Raw genomic sequence first — 20354 nt, forward strand, 5'->3', positions numbered from 1 at the left:
GTGGGAGGGGGGGGAGAGAGAGAGAGAGAGAGAGAGAGAGAGAGAGAGAGAGAGAGAGGACAGATTGAATCATTCAGCATGGAGGGGAATTTGAGTCAAAACAGCTGAGTTGACCAGCCAGCCAGAGATCAGAAAGGACTAGAAAGGGTGAGCTTACCCAGCAGTAAGCCTCAGAGACTGGAAACATTCTAGGCCTAGATAAGATAGTATGGGGGTTGGAAGCTTCCAGGATTAAGCCTAGGTTATCAGACTGAGGCATTAAGCCTCAGAGATGACAATTACATCAGGCGAATGAAAGATAGCTTATACCCTCTTCTTAAGGATGGCCTATAAGTTGTAATCGGAAACAAACCCTTTCTCCCCAGGTTGTTTGTGGTCTGTGTTTTAGCTCAGCAACAGGAAGGATATTAGAACTCCACGCCTTGTTTAGATGACAGCACTTCACACGGCTCCACCTCTTCCTCAGTTACTCCCATTTCTGTCTTCTCTGCTATGTTCCCTGAGCCTATGCCATATATATCTTATGTAGGGCTTAGCTTTCAATAGTTTTTCTCAGCACTTTAATAGGTTCTGAGTCTCTGCAGTTACCATTGTCCACCCCACCAATATTTTCTATATTGAATATTTATGCCAATACTTATTAGAATTTCTTTTTTGTTTGTTTTTTTAGAACTGGAGCATGCCCTCAGGTCTCAAACAACCCAGCGGGGGCTTGGTTCTAAGTTGCTGTACTGTTGTTGTTGCTGCTGCTGTTGTTGATTTGTTTGTTTTGAGACAGAGTCTCAGGCTGGCCTCCACTAGCCTGCAGTTGAGGATGACCTTGAACTTCTGATTTTCCTGCCTTCGGCTCCTGAGTGCTGGACATTACCGGCTTGTACTAGCATGTCCAGTTTTATGAGCTGCTGGGCATTGGGCCCAGGTGTTTATCAATTGAGCGATAGCCCCGGGCTTATCTGTGATTCTAATTTAATTCAGGAAACTCTTTGGCTAGGTACACAGGATAGCCAAGGACACAGAAAACCATTTATATAAATAAAAAGTTTAATTTTATTAGAGGCAGTTTAAGCTAGAGAGGAAAGCCTGAGATTGGAGAGAGTGGGGAAGTGAGTGGAGGAAAGGTGGATTGAGGGCTTTAATCTCAGGGATTTCTTGCAACTTCTGCTCCCAGTGCTTGGCCAGGGAGGCACTCATTCAGAGATGCTCCATACTACGGCCAAAGCAAGATCAACCAGCTTGGCTTATCTGTGCTGAGAGAAAGCGAGGAAAATCATCCAGCGCCCCAAACAACAACAGAAACAGAAACAGAAACAGAACATCCTGCTCCAACAACAACAACAACGACAACTACTACTACTACTACTACTACTACTACTACTACTACTACTACTACACAACAAGAACAACAACAACAACAACAACTCCTTCAAAGTTCAAAAATAGAAACGACGGTTTTCCATTCAGAAACTGGTATCTCCTAGCAGCAGTTGCACTGCCAGTCCTGCAGGAGGAGCCTGGCCTCTGGTCTGGAACACCTTCCAAGAGCAAACATGGAACCTGAAGAAGCATAGCTGGGAGCGTCAGAGGGGCCTTGAATTGGCACTGGTCCATGGATCAAGTGAAGTCAATCCTCTGTAAGTGAAGTTTCCAGAACTTCCACAGATCAAATACATGATAGAAGATCTTAACTATAAAAAAATCATCACTGCCAAAACAAAGATGAATTTTTAAAATAACAGTGGAAGTGAAGTGTTAAGATGCTGGGAAAAGACAGATAGTCACCCTAGAGCTGATACACAGGCCTTAGTCCACCACAATGGACACACAGACCTTCTGAAGGATCTGCTTTCAGAGAAGAGAAGTCCTCTGAGATGCAGGGCTTCACATCTATACTCTGAAAACAAACCTGCAAACAAGTACATTGACAGCACAGGAAGATGTCAGGAGTGGGGCAAGTCTTCTTTCATCCGGATGTTTAGAACTCACTCAGTACTTACCCACCTCTATCTACCTCTTATCAAGGCACAGATGGAAAAAAAAGCCAATCAGAGAAGTGGGGCCAGGTGGCAGATGCCATCCAGGAAATGCTGTAGTGGACAAGTGAGCTCACTGGAGATGGCCCACCATTTTGCTCATTTGCAATGGGTACACTGTGGTGAGGCACAGCCGGAGAGACTTTGTCCCAGGATTGCTCTTGCTGCTGCTGTGCTTTCTCATGTTTGTCACTGCCGTACTCCTCATTGATTTGGCGTAGTGTGAGTGGACACTGGGAGACTTTTACTGCCTATAGCCTAGTGTGATTACTTCCTGGGTAATAGCCCACTTCATTGGACAAATTTCCTGCAGATCAACATGAAGATGAACTTTCATGAATTAATGCTGTTTAGATGAATTAATGACTGACTTTATAAAATTCCTGATTTGATTCAAATCATTTTAGGAAGAAAGTTAAAAGAGATGGTTTTAGTTGTTTTGCCAGAAAGATGTAATAAATTTAGAATCAAGAATAGAATGAGCACTCTCCTCACAGAATAGTGAGTAAAGCCTGCATTATTAGGAATACAATGAGCTTTTATAAATTGCACTAAGAAGAGAAATAGACTTGGGACAGGGATTTGTGGTCAAGTAAAAACATTCATTCTAGGTTAGGTCCAAGGTTGAAGGCACAGATGAGCACTACGGTAAAGCAAGGCCATGCGAAACTGTTGCTGTGAACTTATAATAAGCTTAGAGAAATGAAACATGCTTTGATTATGGACATTCTTCTGTTAATCCCCCTTTTGTGTAATATTTCATCTGTGAGGATTTTATAAAGAACTTTTGTCTAAGAAGGTAAAAAGACTAAGAGAAGAAATAAAGTGTGGCTGTTGGGGCTCTGCTCCATCTACCAAATATGTGTGTTTTATGTGTATGTATGTGTATGTGCAGTATGCATATATGTCTGTCTGTCTATATATACGTACATACATATGTATGTAGGTATATGTGTATGTATACAAGTATGCATCTGTACTTGTAAAATTGATGAAACTGGTGGTCAGGCCTGGCCAAGTGTGTGTGTGTGTGTGTGTATGCATGATTTTCTATACTTTTCTTTCTCACTGACCTCTTAAGAGCTAAAAGAGTTCAGAGTTTCTTGCTGATCCCAGATAATTGAGTTTTGTTCCATCAGCAGCATTGACCCCTTAAATTGCCTGCTGTTATCAATGGGGATCCTCATAGGCTGCGATTAGCATTGACTTCAATTGCCAACAACATGTGCACTCCCTTTCTCAGTTACCTAGATGTTGGGTTGCCCCTGACAGCCAGGTCCATTATGTTCTAGCATCTTGTTCAACTGGATAAAGTCAATCATTGATAACTTATGACACACTCAGTTACCTAGATGTTGGGTTGCCCCTGACAGCCAGGTCTATTATATTCTAGCATCTTGTTCAACTGGATAAAGTCAATCATTGATAACTTATGACACACTCAGTTTCAGACTGACCGAAACCACAGGGTGACTCAACATTATTCCTGCTCCTCTGGGTTTATGGTCTGCTTTTAATTGACTGTTTTTTCCAAAAAGAGTAGTTTCCTAACAAGAAAGTGACCAATAAATAAGAAAAGATAGATGATATCTACTTTGTGAACAATATTGGGCCAAGAACTATCTAATTAGCAAGTTTTTATATCATTAACACCAAAACATTTTACTGAAGAGCAATAAATGTTAGTTGGGATCACTGTATCTCCCACGGGACATTTGTTAATGTCTGGTGACATTTTGACATTACATCTGGAGCTGGTGGATGCTCCTGGATTCTAACATCTAGAGGCCAAGGATGTTTACAAAATATCTTACAAACAAGAAATTCTCCTTTGACCCTGAGGACCGAGGATTTGACAGTCTACATATCGTTTATCTTGAGCTATTCACAATCAAGCATAATGACAAGGCACTTGAGATGTATTTTAAAGGTTTTCGTGTTTTTGTGTTTGGCTGTCTATTCAGAGATGGACAATCTTGTGGCCTCTCAAGGTAATAGGGAGATGGCTCAGTGTACCCAGCTCTTCCTTTGCAAGCAAGAGGACTTGAGTTGAACCCCCAGTGATCATGCAAAATGATAAGCATGACTTTGCAAGCCTTTAACCCCAGTCCTTGGGGGACAGAGGTCGGTGGATCCTAAGTGCTCACTGGACAGTCAGCCTTGCTGAAAGGTGAGCTTCAGGTTCAGTGAGAGACCAGGAAACACATGGTAAAGGACAGCACCTGATGGCTGGCTTCTGCATGCATTTGCATGATAGACACCTACACATTTGAATACATGAAACATATGAATACAAACATATATACCTATACACAAAAAAAGTTCTATCTTGAAAACACCAGATACAACCAGATGCACACAGAATTTTTAATAACTCTAAGTTTAACTTAGTTTTACTCTTAAAATAAAAAAAACTAAACCTTTGCTATTATCACGAGTGTGTGTGCGTAATATGTACTGTGTGTGGTCACAGCATGTGTGGAGGTCAGAAAACTTTTGGAGTTAGTTCTTTCCTTTTGGGTTCTGGGGTTCAAACTCAGATGGTCAGGCTTGAGTGGCAAGAGATTTTGCCCACTGAGACTCCTCCTTTCCAGCCCTGGGTTTATTCCTTTTTGGGTTTTGAAGGGCAAAAAGAAAATTAGGTGGGCAGAAGCACTCCATGAAGAATGGTCCTCCCTCTCCTCCTCATCTTTCTCCTCCTCTTACTCCTTCCCTTTTTCCTCCTCTTCTTTTTCGAATCTGCTCATTTTGTTTTCCCAAGACAGGGTTTCTCTGTAGCCATTGTTATCCTGGAAATAACCCTGTAGACCAGGTTGGCCTCAAACTCACAGATATCCAACTGCCTCTCCCTCTCCAGTGCTGGGATTAAAGACATGAGCCACCACTACCCAGTGAAGTCCTTCTTTTTTGCTAGCCAATTACAGAGGCATGCACTCAATTCCAAAGAGCCCAGCATGTCTATGAAACCAATAACCATTCAAAGAGGGACCCACAAGGAGCACACAGAGCACAGAAAGTGCAGAGCAGCCTGGGACAGGATCCTTCTGCACCTAGATGCGTCTCCACCTGCATCCTAGAGCTAAGGTTGTCCCACATCCCTCAGCATCCAACTCCCACCAGAAGAGAGCTGGTCTACCAGGAGTGCTCTCACTCCTAAGATCACAGGCTCACAGGCCCACAGGAGGAACAAGTTCCAGTCAGAGACAGCAAGACCAACTAACATCAAAGATAACCAGATGGCAAGAGGCAAGGGCAAGAGCCTAAGCAACAGAAACCAATGCTACTCGGCATCATCAGAACCCAGTTCTCCCACCACAGCAAGTCCTGGATACCCCAACACGCTAGAAAAGCAAGATTTGGATTTAAAATCGCAACTCATGATGGTGATAGAAGACTTTAAGAAGGACATAAATAACTCCCTTAAAGAGATACAAGACCGTACAGGTAAACAGGTAGACGCCCTTAGAGAGGAAACACAAAAATCCCGTAACGAAGTGCAGGAAAAGACAACCAAACAGGGGAAGGAACTGGACAAACCATCCAGGATCTAAGAGTGGAAACAGAAACAGTAAAGAAAGCACGAAAGGAGACAACCCTGGAGATAGAAAACCTAGGAAAGAGATCAGGAGTCATAGATGCAAGAATCACCAACAGAATACAAGAGATAGAAGAGAGAATCTCAGGGGCAGAAGATACCACAGAAAACATTGACATAACGGTCAAAAAATACAAATGCAAAACACTCCTAACCCCCCAAATCCTGGAAATCCAGGACACAACGAGAAGACCAAACCTAAGGATAATAGGTATAGAAGAGAATGAAGACTCCTATCTTAAAGGGCCAGTAAATATCTTAAACAAAATTATGGAAGGAAACTTCCCTAATTTAAAGAAAGAGATGCCTATAAACATACAAGAAACATACAGAACTCTGAATAGATTTGACCAGAAAAGAAATTCCTCCCATCACATAATAGTCAAAACACCAAATGCACAAACAAAGGATATTAAAAGCAGTAAAGGAAAAAGATCAAGTGACATATAAAGGCAGACCTATCAGAATTACACCAGACTTCTCACCAGAGACTATGAAAGCAAGAAGATCCTGGACAGATGTCATACAGACCCTAAGAGAACACAAATGCCAGCCCAGGCTACTATGTCCAGCAAAACTCTCAATTCCCGTAGATGGAGAAACCAAGATATTCCATAACAAAACCAAATTTACACAATATCTTTCTACGAATCCAGCCCTACACAGGATAATAGATGGAAAACTCCAACACAAGGAGGGAAACTACACCCTAGAGAAAGCAAGAAAATTAATCTTGCAACAAACCAAAAAGAAGATACTCACACAAACATAATTCCACCTCTAACAACAAAAATAACAGGAAGCAACAATCACTTTTCCTTAATATCTCTTGACATCAATGGACTCAATCACCCAATAAAAAGTCGTACACTAACAGACTGGATACATAAACAGGATCCAGCATTTTGCTGCATACAGGAAATGCACCTCAGTGACAAAGACAGACAATACCTCAGAGTAAAAGGCTGGGAAAATTTTTTCAAATCAAATGGGTCCAAGAAACAAGTGGGAGTAGCCATTCTAATATCGAATAAAAGTGACTTTCAACCAAAAGTTATCAAAAAAGATAAGGAAGGACCAAAGGAAAAATCTAACTAAGATAAACTCTCAATTCTGAACATCTATGCTCCAAATGCAAGGGCACCCACATTCATAAAAGAAACTTTACTAAAGCTCAAAGCACATATTGTACCACACACAATAATAATAGGACACTTCACTACCCCACTCTCATCACTGGAACGATTATGGAAACAGAAACTAAACAGAGACACAGTGAAACTAACAGAAGTTATGAACAAAATGGATTTAACAGATAGTTATAGAACATTTCGTCCTAAAACAAACAAAATACCTTCTTCTCAGCACCTCATGGTACTTTCTCCGAAATTGACCATATAATTTGGTCACAAAATAGGCCTCAACAATACAAGAAAATCGAAATAATCCCACACATCCTATCAGATCACCATGGACTAAGGTTGGTTTTCAATAAAGACAAAAATGCCAGAAAGTCCACATAAATGTGGAAGCGGAATGAATCTCTTCTCAATGAAAACTTGGTCAAGGAAGAAATAAAGAAATTGAAGACTTTTTAGAATTTAATGAAAATGAAGGCACAACATACCCAAACTTATGGGACACAATGAAAGCAGTGCTAAGAGGAAAAGGCTCTGAGTGCCTCCAAAAAGAAACTAGAGAGAGAACACAGTCGCCTTAAAGCTCTAGAACAAAAAGAAGTAAATATACCCAAGAGGAATAGAAGGCAGGAAGTAAATGCAGGGCTGAAATCAACCAAGTAGAAACAAAAAGAACTGTACAAAGAATCAACAAAACCAGGAGCTGGTTCTTTGAGAAAATCAACAAGATAGATAAACCCTTAACCAGATTAACCAGAGAGCACAGAGACAGAATCCAAATTAACAAAATCAGAAATGAAAAGGGAGACATAACAACAGAAACTGAAGAAATTTTTAAAAACCATCAGATCCTACAACAAAAACCTATACTCAATAAAACTGGAAAGTCTGGATGAAATGTACAAGTTTCTAGGACAGGTACTAAAGTTTAATCAGTATCAGATAAACCATCTAAACAGTTCCATATCCCCTAAAGAAATAGAAGCAGTCATTAAATTCTCCCAACCAACAAAAGCCCAGGACTAAATGGGTTTAGTGCAGAATACTATTAGACCTTCAAAGAAGACCTAATACCAATACTCTTTTTAAAAAAATATTTATTTATTTTACGTAGCTGTCAGACATATGAGAAGGGGGCATCAATCCCATTACAGATGGTTGTGAGCCACCATGTGGTTGCTGGGAATTGAACTCAGGGCCTGTGTAAGAGCAGTCTGTGCTCTTAACTGCTGAGCCATCTCTCCAGCCCACCAATACTCTTCAAACTATTCCACAATGTAGAAACAGAAAGAATGTTACCCAATTTGTTTTTTGAAGCCACAATTATGCTTATACCTAAACCATACAAAGACCCTACAAAGAAAAGAGAACTTCAGACCAATTTCCCTTATGAATATCGATGCAAAACTACTCAAAAAAGTTCTTGTAAACTGAATCCAAGAACGAATTAAAATGATCATTCGCCAGGGATGCAGGGGTGGTTCAATATATGGAAATCTGTCAACATGATCCACTATACAAACAAACGCAAAGAAGAAAACCACATGATCATCTCATTCAATGCTGAGAAATTACTTGACAAAATTCAACACCCCTTCATGATAAAAGTCTTGGAAAGATCATGAATTCAAGGCTAATGCCTAAACATAGTAAAAGCAATATTCAGCAAACCAGTAGCCCACATCAAACTAAATGGAGAGAAGCTTGAAGCAATCCCATTAAAATGAAGGACTAGACAAGGCTGCCCGCTCTCTCCCTACTATAGTACTTGAATTCCTAGCCAGAGCAATAGACAGCAAAAACAGGTCAAAGGGATACAAATTGGAAAGGATGAAGTAAAAAATATCACTATTTGAAGATGATATGATAGTATACTTAAGTGACCCCAAAATTCCACCAGAGACATACTAAACTTGATAAATAACTTCATAAAGTGGCTGGCTATAAAATTAGCTCAAACAAATCAGTAGCCTTCCTCTATTCAAAGGATAAACAGGATGAGAAAGAAATTAAGGAAATGATATACTTCCCAATAGTATAAATAATATAAAATAATTATATAAATACCTTGGCGTGACTCTAACCAAGCAAGTGAAAGATCTGTAATGACAAGAACTTCAAGTCTCTGAAGAAAGAAATTGAAGAAAATCTCAGAAGATGGAGAGACCTCCCATGTTCAGGGATTGGCAGGATTAATATAGTAAAAATGATCATCTTGCCAAAAGCAATCTACAGATTCAATGCAATGTCCTTCAGAATTCCAAGTCAATTTGCAAATTCATTTAGAATAACAAAAAACTCAGGATAGCCCAAAATTATTCGCAACAATAAAAGAACTTCTGGGGGGAATCACCATCCCTGATCTCAAGCTGTATTACAGAGCAATAGTGATAAAAACTATGGGATTGCTACAGAGACAGGAAGATAGACCAGTGGAATAGAATTGAAGACCTAGAAATGAACCCACATAACTACGGTCACTTGATCTTTGACAAAGGAGCTAAAACCATCCAGTGGAAAAAAAGACCATAATGGCCCAGGGAAATGGAGGGTGAAGGAGAGCTTTATCTCCAATACCTCAGATGAGACTGTCAGGAGTTGGTTCCGGTCCCACTCCCCTGGTGCCACAAACTTGGCCGCCCCATCATCAATCGTAGCAAGAATTTATTACCCTGACAGTTATCAGACTTCCCTCCTTGTTTGACCTTATAAGATTCCCCCTCCCCTCCAACAGTCCCTGAATATCCAGATGAAGCATCTTCCAACATCCTTTTCCTGGCCAATGGTACACAGCCACACAAACCTTGTCCTAGAGACCCTGGCCACCTCTCCAGGGGCATAAATGCCCCCTTTCTCCCCAGTATGCCCCAGACTCACCGCTGACAGATCCTACCCGCACCCACCCATGCCCACTAAGCTTCTACCAGTCCAGCCTGGTGTGCAACCGGCTTGGCTACCCTGAGGGGGAGAAGCAAACACCAGCTGGCATTTGATATCATTTTCTGACCTCCATATGCCCATGGGTGCATATAATCTCTCTCTCTCTCTCTCTCTCTCTCTCTCTCTCTCTCTCTCTCTCTCTCACACACACACACACACACACACACACACGTTCATGAACCCCCATACGTAAATAAATACCTACCACACCCCCAACTCCCAGAACACCGGGAGCCCAGATAGCTCAGGAAGCTGAGTCCCAGATCTGCAGTAATCAGGACAAATGGTGAGGACTTGAAACAGAAAGCTCAGTTTCCATACCTTTTAATCCCTTCTCATTTAGGAACAACCATGGTCTCCTAGCCAATCACATAGGACACCCCTTACCTCTCTCAGCCAATCACACAGGACAGCCCTTATTTCAGCTCCAGCTTCCCCACACCCTCATCTGGAGTTAAGCCACACCTGACATCTTCCTCCTCTTCCCACCGCTCAGTTTTCCTGTCCTCCCTGCCTCCGAAACTCTGCCAAATGCCTGAGGCAGACTTCCTTGCTCTAGCCAGAACTAAACAAAAGCCTTTTCTTATTTCCACGTGGATGGTAGGTATTCAATGAACCTAAGGGGTAAGATGTAGGAGAGTTAAATCTTTCTCCCTATACATTTGGAGAAGCCACAAAGAATGGAACCATATCTAGAGGCCAGCGAACTCCAGATCTCTAGGTCGGAGGCTACGTACAGTTTTAAGACTGAATGGAAGAAGAAAGAGAGAGTAGGGTATTTCACAGTGTTGCTTTGAGGACATACAGCCTGATAAAGGTCTTGTGCCTGGCTTATATTTCCCATCAGTTAGTACCAACTCTTTTCAAACGTAGCTAAACACTGAGAGCAGGCGTTCTTGTTCAGTGTCGAGTACATTTATCTCTGCTTGAGCGAGACTAGCTAGCTGGAAGCACTCGGGGAAACCTGAGCAGAGTCTGGCAAGGAGGGAAACTGCAACTAGCTGCTGGAGGCTGAGCCTGGTGACCGGATACCCTGCCCTCCGCCTCTCCCACACCCAGAATCCCCGCAACCATTCTGAGAGTCCTATTGCCATGTGCACCCCTCCCCCCTTCGGATCCCCACGGAGTCTCAGACCTGGACGAGTAGAGCAGATGACTGTGAGCTCCTGGCTAATGTCTCCAGATCTTCTTACAGGGACCAGAAACTCCCCAACAGCCTCTGCCAGTTTGTACTCTGCCTCCGGAATGTAAACTGTTGATTCTAGAAAAGACGAGAAGACATTTCAGCAGGAGTAAAATACCAGGTCCGTGGTATTTTATCACACCTACTCAGAAGCGTGCAGCCATTGGCTCCTATGTTTGCAACAACTAACTGTGCCGCTTATGAGAAGGACAGGAAGTATTTGTTAAGTAAGAAGCAGGAGAATTGAGTTCAGGAGATCCCCTCTCCCGTCCCCCTTCATACCATCTTCAGGATCTACAATTTCAACCGTTGCCATCTCTGGAAACTCCAGTGCAGCCATGTCAGGTTCAGAGAGAACGATCTGGAACGTTTCTGAGGTCTCATACTTGGTGTCGGGTATAAGTCCCACGTTCCATGTGGCTGTAGACTGGCCCGGATTGAACTGGACCCGTGTAGGAGCCTTTCCTTTAAAATCCTTATTTTCTTCGGCAGTGTCTCCTTTGGTTCCAATGCCTAAAGAAAAACCAGAAAACTCAACATAATTCTCAGAGTCTGAAGGAATATTCTTCCCTTCAACATGTTTCTATTGTTGACAAACACAGATAACATAGTTGTTGCTTCTGTTTAGTATCTGGAGAAGATATTTGTGGACACTGTTCCCAGCTACAAGAGTGAGCAGAAGTGAACTGAATCAGGAGGAAAGCAGGAAGGAAGAGAGGGAGGGAGGGAGGGAGGGAGGGAGGGAGGGAGGGAGGGAGGGAGGGAGGGAAGAAGGGAGGGAGGACAAGGTGTAGCTTGGTGCTGGAGCAACAGCTAAGTGTGGGCCAGGCCTCTTGACTTCCACTGCAAAAAGACGATCTGTTGGGAAGCATGGAGGAGGAAGGACAAAAGAAGGATCCCTGTGGGTGGATTTATCTTGTTTGTTTGTTTGTTTTAGCATATATTAACCCATGACCTCTGATTGGTCAAATCCTGAGAGTTCGAAGATGAGTGAGAACTTCCTGCCCCCAGAAAGTTCTCTGTTTAAATAAAACAGAGTGGAACATGAGTCCTGTGGAGGCTTGGGTTGCTTTTCATTGAGGAGTGCTGGAGCTTGGCACACAAAATGTCCTCAATAAATATCACTGAGAGAATGACTATATTATGACAATTCAATTTCTGCTATTCTGAGTATCTTATTCTATCTATCTATCTATCTATCTATCTATCTATCTATCTATCTATCTATCTGCCTGCCTGACTATCTGTGTGTCTGTCTATATCTATCTTCTATTATCTATCTGTCTATGTATGTATGTATGTATGTATGTATGTATGTATGTATGTATCTATCTATCTATCTATCTATCTATCTATCTTTGAGACAGTGTCTTACATAGTTCTGACTGTCCTCCAACTCTCTATGTAACTGAATATGAGTTTGAACGTCTGACCCTCTTGCCTCCATCTCCCAAGTTCTGGCATTATAGGCATGGTTTTATTAGTGCTGTGGATCCCAGCCAGAGCTTCCCACGTGTTAGACAGTTGTCCTTCCAACTGAGCCTCCCCCACATCTGCTTATTGACTTTTGATTGTGATCATTGTAAAAATTGATAATTTCCGGACAGTTAGGTCCCTGATAATTAAAATGGAGAGGTGGCGACTGACTGGAGTTCTTCTGGGAAGTAGGAATTAGTGACTTATGAAAGAAACTCATCAACAGCAATAAAAGCAACAACTGAAAAATATGTAAAATAGCCAGAGTCAGACACAGCAGTCAAGACGCATTGACGAGCCAGAGTGGAACAGGGAGCTGGACTTGGCACTTTTGTTTCTTTCTTCTTGTAGACCATGTGGTCTGCTGCTAGACTCTGTCTGAGTGGTCTTGGGGAGCCAGGAGGGCTTCCAGGAGTGGCAGATTGAGGCACGTTAGAGGTTCCCTTAAGGCAACAAAAGGTGGCTGTAACAGTCATGTCTTAGGGTTCCTGCCAGGGTAGGCCTCTTCTGTGAGTCAGAGGATGGCAAGCGCCGTAAGGATGTTGGTTTAGGTGCAAGGAAAGGCCTCCTGAGTATCTGTCTCACACAGCCAAGTGCTTCTACACACACACACACACACACACACACACACACACACACACACACATTACTTTAAAGCTGGAGTATGGAAATACTTCCTGACATATTAATTCAAACTCATAAGGAGGTCTTGGGTGACAAATTGCAGAAACAAAGTCCTACAAGAGAAAGGAGGCTTATTTCAGCTGAAGGGCTTGGCAGCCATCCCAACCATGTGGTGATGAAAGGACCTAAGGTATGGGTGAGGCTTCCCTGACCTAAGAGGAGCCTGTTCCTAAAACCTCCTGCATAGCTCCTTTCCTTGACTAGCTACTTTTCCCTGCATCATGCTTCCTACCTGCCCTACCCCGCCTTCGCTGGTTTTGTATGTTGGTTGGATTCTAAGCCTGTCTGGAAGGCTCCTAATGATCATTTGTAAAATGAACAACAACCACAAAAATGGCTTCATGTAGTGGTGCATGTCTTTGATCCCAGCACTTGGAGGCAGAGGCAGAAGGATCTCTGTGTGTTTGAGACCAGCCTGACCTACGTAATTAGTTCTAGGATAGCCAGGGCTACACTGTGAGATCCTATCTTGAAACTGGCAATGTAGGAAAAAGAGATGAAAACAATGTACCCTTGTTTGATTCCTTGAGAGATTATACATAAAAAGACAAAAATGACTTCCGAAGGATCTGGTAGCTAACAGTGCTGGGAAAATGTAGTGGGTTCTTAGGACAATTATTATTAATGATGACAACTGGATCCTCTATGTCAGCCCTGCCTATGTGTTTACTCCAAAGAGCTATGTTTTGCTGGTAGGTGTTTGTAAAGTGTAGAAAATTTGACACTGCACATATCCTTAAGCAAGTTATAGTCTCAGCACTGGGTTAAAAAAATTATACACAATCAAGCAATTAAATTTAAAACAGCAATTAAATAGAAAACAGCACTTCAGAAGGATAGCTAGAACTAATGCATTAATATATGACCATATATTATTCTTTTTTAAAAACATTTATTTATTTATTATGTATACGTCATACAGCTTTCTGCCTGCATGTATGCTTGCAGGCCAGAAGAGGGCACCAGACCTGATTATAGATGGTTGTGAGCCACCATGTGTTTGCTGGGAATTGAACTCAGGACCTCTGGAAGAGCAGACAGTGCTCTTAGCCTCTGAGCCATCTCTCCAGCCCCGACCATATATTATTCTACATGCAAAGGCAATTTTAAAAGAAGGTCATTGCAGCTTTCTTCATAGTAGACAGAAACTGGAAAAAAACTGAGATGTATCCCAACCAAAGAATGTACAAAGAAAACCTCCATTTACACGATGGAGTATGGCTCAGTCTTTTTTTTTTTTTCTTTTAAAGGACATTGTGAAATTTGTAGGCAAATGGATGGAACTAGGAAAGATCATCCTGAGTCAGGTAACCCAGACCAAGAAAGACCAATGTGAAATGTACACATTTGTAAGTGGACATTGGCTGCCAAGCAAATGATACTCATGCTACAATTCACAGACCTAGAGAAATTAGGTAAAGAGGAGGGCTCTGGGGGATACATGAGTCTCCCCAGGAAGGAGAAATAGAATAGATTTTACTGATGGACTGGGGGTGGGTGGGGCCAGGATTGAAGGTATCAGGTGGGGTGGGATGGGGATAAAAGGGTGAAAGGAGAGAGTTCAGGGAGACAGCTGGAATTGGGGGGCATTTGGGAGGCAGTGTGGAAACCTAGTGCAGTGGAAACCTTCTGGACTCTATGAGGTGACCCTAGTAAGGAGGTCTAGTCATGGAGGACACCGAGTCTGAACTGGCCTATTTTTTGAAGGCAGGCAAAACTTCCAGTGGTGGCACTGGGTCATAGTCACTTGAGTTGTTGGCTGAGGAGTTCATTTGGAGATCTCCAAACAACCCGGGCTGGTGCTGGGACAGAAAGTCCCTCTCTGAAAACTGACAGCACACCCCCATTGCGGAGGTTAACATCCACACTGCTCGTTGAATGTAGAGAGGTCATCTGGTGCCTGCATGGACCCTTTGCTCCTATCTTCTAGTCTCTTTGGTGAAGGGAGGTAGTCACAGGCTACTGAAAGAGAAACCCAGACACCAACCTAGCAGCAAAACCCTGGACCTACAATCTGTCCTGCCTGCAAGACGTGCTGGGGCAATGGTGGTGAAGAAGTTGTGGGAATGGCCAACCAATGTTTGGTTTAACTTGAGGCCCACACCATAAGAGGGAGCCCATGCCATACACTGACGGGTTAGCTAGCAATTGGAGACTGGGAAGCCCAGAGATCTAGGGCAGAACCAAACATGGCTGGGAGAAATCAATTAAATGACTCCCAATAATTAGATGATTTCTACTGATGTTCTGCTATAATCACAAATCGGTGCCTTGTCTAGTTCTCATCTGAGAGGCTTTTTTCGGCAGCAGATGGGAGCGAGTGCAGAGACCCACAGTCAGACATTATTCCGAGAGTCTTTATCGGGCCCCTCCCTTGGAGATCAGGGAACCCCGTGGAAGTTGGGGCAAAACGACTGTAGGAGCCAGAGAGGATAGAGGACACCAGGAGAGCATGGCTCACTGAATCAATTAAGCAGGTCTCACATGGGCTCACAGAGACTGAAGCAGCAAGCACAGGGCCTGCGTGGGTCTGCGCCAGGTTTTCTGTGTATATGTTATGGCTGTTAGGTGGGCGTTTTTGCGGGACTCCCGACAGTGGAAGCAGATGTGTCCCTGACTTTTTCGCCTGTTCTAGAGACTCTTTTCCTCTTACTGGGTTATCTTGTCCAGCCTCAACGTGAGGGCTTTAGCCTTGTCTTACTGTATCTTGTTTTGTCCTCTTCGGTTGTTGTCTTTTGGAGATCTACTCTTTTCTGAAGAAATAGAGGGAGAATGGATCTGAGGGTATGGGAAGGTTGGGGGGAACTGGGAGTAGTGGAGGGAGAGGAAACTGTGATTAGGATGTATTCTATGAGAGGAGAAATATATTTTCAATAGAGAAAAAGTTGGGCGAGCTGAGGATTGTGGGATGGCTAGGAAATGTCTCAATTTTCCTGGAGCTATTTGAATTATAGAAAAAGGAAAACAATATAATCTGTTAGAACAAGCAAACCACACAGAGAAAACAATCACGGCATATCAGCTGTAGCCTATCCTGTAGTGCACACAACACGGTTTTCCTGTAGCATTTGTAGGTGTTTCCATCAATCCAGCCATTGACTGTCCTCTTGCCTGCTCTCCTGTGGCTGTCCGAAGCTCATACTCCATGTTTCCATGCTGACAGCCAATCCCAAGCTACTTACTAATGACAGATGTGCCTCCAAGGTATCCCCTGCGTGTGAGGGTCACTTCGAAGAATGGGGAGTCTTCATCCACAATGTAGTACTCTTTTTCCAAAGAAATCCAAGCCCACTTCAGATGGAAAGGTTGATTTCTTAACTGGCTTCCTCCTGTAATTGTGAGGGATAAAGAAGACCTGAGTAGAAGTGATGAAGGGCCTTATATATTGTTCTATTCTTTGTAGAGAGGAAAGGTTCCCTGTTTTCTAGAGGAAACATAAAGCCTTAGGGGAAGAATACTACAGATCGTTGGTCACAAATTAGATACTCAATTCATGTCAGCTATTTTCACCAGGGTTTTTATTTATTTAGTCTTAATTTTCATTTGTGTGTGTGTGCATGGTATATGTGATATGTGTATGTCTGTTGTATATGTATGTGTGTATGTGTGTGCAATGTGTGTGTATGCATGTGTGTCTGTAGTGTATGTATATATGTAGGTATGTGTGGTGCATGTGTGTGTGGTGTGTGTTTATGTGAGTATATGGTGTGTGTGAGTGTATCATGTGTGGTACGTGTTTTGTGTGTGTGTGTTGTGTTGTGATGCATGTATGTGTATTTGTGTGTGTGCTTGGGTATGCACGTGTAGGTGAAGGTGCCAGTGGGTGCCAGAAGAAATCAAAACATGTAGAGTTGTAGGCTGTTGTGAGCTTCTCGACTGTCATTGTAATTGTAACTCACAAAACAGGAGAGACCCTACTCTTGCAAGTGGTCCTTTGACCGGCTCACATGTGCTAGGAATGCACTTCAGTGGTACAGAGTAGAAAACGAAGGCAAAGACTTTTAGCTTAAAAACAGATTATAGGGGCTGGAAGATGGCACAGGGGTAAAGAGGACTCAGGATCAACTCCCAGCACCCACATGGCACTCCACAGCTCTCTGTAACCCTAGTCCCAGGGGATCCCACACCCTCCCATAGATACACACTGGCAAAACACCAATACACATAAAATTAAAATAAGTAGAAAATTTACAAACAGGGATTACAAACAAGCAGAGAAAAACTTGAAACTACTCTGACTCCTTAATAGGCAAAATTAAATACCAAATGATAAATTAGCAGCTGCTGTCAAATGTTTAGGACTTTGAATGGGGTGGGGTAGGCATTGTTGACTAGGGTATTAAGATGTTTAATAATTTACACTCAATGTCACATATTTAGGTGTTTGCTGCTGTTGTTTGTTTTGCTTTGCTTTTCAGGATAACATTTCTCTGTGTAGTCTTGGCTGTCCTGGTCTCTGTAGACCAGGCTGGCCCTCAAATTCAGAGATCCACCTCGTTCTTCCTCTGGAATGCTGGGTGGGATTAATGGTATGTGACAACACTGCCCAGTATATATTTATGTTTTCTGAGAGTCTATCACATGTTCAAATAATTTCAATTGTCAACAGCACTTCAAGCCTGCAGCTCGCATCATACTATAACAGTATGTGTTTGAACTCGTTGGCAGTCTTTTATCACGACTTTGGGAATATAACCTAGAGCTAACAGCTGTCGCATAGTGAATATCATTTAGAAAACACTACACATCCCTCATGGGGATGCATTCCTGTGAATTATGGTTTTATAGTCACAGTTACCTGGCCCAAGATTAAAAACGTAACAGTGCCCCCCCCCATCTATAAAGTTAAGCAAAAGGAAGAAATCTGAGATAGACAAGTTTGCAAATTAAGGAAAGATAATCCACATTGCACGTCCTTTGGGCTCCATTTGCTCTCCGCAGTCTTTCCCCAAAGTATGCCTTGTTGGATGAGTTACATCACCTTTTCTCCCAGACAGGATGCTCTTCCTGGGAGCTGTCATTTCTCAGGCTTTGGTTTAATTCATATTTATTCAATTATTACATGGTTCAGCCCGATTCTCCCCTGTCAGTGCTTTAGGGTACTGGGAGGAGAGGAGACCTCCTCACTGTCACCACAGAGCCCGGCATTCTACTCCTGAGAGCTGGCAGACTTATTCCTGTGCCGTTGCATGTTAAGGTTTTCAGAAAAGAAGCAAAAAACTAAGACTAAAGGCTGTCAAAGGCTCGAGATCTCGGTAACTGCTTCTCTAGTAGTAGTGACCCAAGCTGCAGCCCTGGCCGTCCTGGAACTCACAGAGATCCATCTGCCTCTGCCTCTGCAGTGTTGGGATCACAGACCACCATGGCTGCCCTACGTTTTACATAGATGAACCTGGCACATGACCTTGGTGATAAGACTGGAGTCTCAGCAATGTCACTAACTAGAGTCGGCTCTGCAGGGGACTCGCTTCTCGGGACCTCAGTGTCGTGCACCTCATAGGGAGGAAGAGGGATTAAACCTTTTCTGAACTCATTTTCAGGCATCCTCAACATTTTTGTGTCCCATCTCAGTATGTGACACTGTCATTAGCATTTAGAAAAACATTAATTTATGCCCTATTTAGACAATTTATATCACTTAGGGTCAACCCAAGGGAACGTGACAAGGGGAGTGTGAGCTTTACGTTCTCTGGTGGTCCAAGCCTGAGTCGGGAGAGTGAGCTTTCTGGAAGGGAAAGGAACTGTCTGAATTGTGCAGTCCTTTTCCTGACCGCACAGTGTTATTGTGTCTTTCCACTCTCACCGTCTCCTGTGAAAACCCAACTTGTAACAAGCTGGAGTAAGGATGCCAGGAATGGGAGAGCTTGACATTTGGCAAACTAAGTCGCTGTGGTTCTGTGACCAGGTCATAGAGTTAGTAAACAAACTAAAAGCTATGTACAGCCTATCATGGTGTTTGTTCTTTTGTGACACCTCTTACCCCACTTACTGTCTCTGCAGAGAAATGTGCACTTTGTCACATTCACTGTGCAGGGACATAGCCTTGAAAATGTGTGCACTGGGTTAGTGACAATGCTCCCCAGGTCATGGCTCATCTGCTACATGCCACCGTGGTGGCCCCCTCACAACACGCAGATGTCCCCATGTTGATCCCGTTCTTGTTATGGAGCTGATTGCAGGTTCGTGTTGGCGCACAAGCCAGGTCACTGGTGATAAATAGGGCCCCAATGAGTACCTTATGGTGGCTGATGCCTCCTGGAAAACTCTCGTGCAAGTGGATGAAAGTGTAGCGCGGTCACCTCTAATAATGTAACCTCAGTTTGGAGAGGAGAAGGAGAGAAAAGCCATTTCCTTTGTGTAAGCTGGGCACGGAGGTCAGCTGCATGGCACAGGTATCCACATGTCAGGGAGGGAAACTTTAGGGAAAAAGTATAGTAGCCTCAAGTGCCAGGAAAAGGTGCTTAGGTCTGAGCAGCACCCAAAAGAAAAGACAGAAGAGAAGACGTGGGAAATTTTCCACATTTCTGACTCAGGGGTCAGGACTCAGGCAAACACCATTCGGCTCAGCTTGGAATTGTGTGGTGAGGGTGGGGACTGTGGGAAGGAAGGTGTATTACCATTGGCTGATCATTCCTCCCCTCTCTTCTGCATAATGTAAGGTGATTGTGCCTCCCTAAGGTCCCATAGCCAGGCCATTGACCCTGTTCACCTGGAAAGCTGGGACTCCATCTCCACATGAGCCAGATTTCCCATTACATTGACCAGAAGGAGGTTTCCCTCTGTTGAGGCCTGCCTCACCCCGACTCCCGCAGCACAGCTGTGGTAGCCATTTCAGTCCATGCTTGCCAGTGATTTCATATTCCTACTCTAATATGCCTGCCAGTCATTGACACAGAGAAAGAACTTGACTCAGAGCAAGGTCATGCTGATCACAGGTATCCTGTTAAGTTCTGTATGTTAATCTTACCAAATTCCGCAAAGCTTTACATAGGTCACATCAATTCAAGGTCAATATGAACTGTCAAGTCTCAAACGGCTTGAGTCAGAGCTGGCCACTAGACAGTACTTCCTACACCTGCTCATTGTGATTTTTGTATAAGCTGACAGACAGAGCAAGACATTCGGGGTCGTAGTTCAGCCCTGAAATTCCAAGCTATGATCCTGATCAATCAGTCTTAGGGTGTGTGTTCAATAAATTATTCCTGTCTGACTGAAATCACTGTGTAGTTTGTGGGGTGACCCCTGGACCCCAACACCTTAACGGGCAACAGAATCATTTATAGTATTTCTTGCTGGGAAAAGGGTTT

General features: G+C 43.2%; 1 protein-coding gene across 1 annotated transcript in view; it reads right to left on the reverse strand.

The window, feature by feature from the left end:
* Frem3 (FRAS1 related extracellular matrix 3) overlaps window positions 1–20354 on the reverse strand; it is a 58296-nt gene that overhangs the window by 21272 nt on the left and 16670 nt on the right. Inside the window, exons 3-5 of the mRNA NM_001191699.1 lie at window positions 16230–16376; window positions 11170–11400; window positions 10840–10965 (exon numbers count right to left, since the gene is read on the reverse strand). Coding sequence (NP_001178628.1) covers window positions 10840–10965; window positions 11170–11400; window positions 16230–16376 — 504 coding nt within the window. The remainder of the gene's footprint in view (window positions 1–10839; window positions 10966–11169; window positions 11401–16229; window positions 16377–20354) is intronic.

Source organism: Rattus norvegicus, chromosome 19, assembly GCF_036323735.1.
Source record: "Rattus norvegicus strain BN/NHsdMcwi chromosome 19, GRCr8, whole genome shotgun sequence".
NCBI classification, from domain to species: domain Eukaryota; kingdom Metazoa; phylum Chordata; class Mammalia; order Rodentia; family Muridae; genus Rattus; species Rattus norvegicus.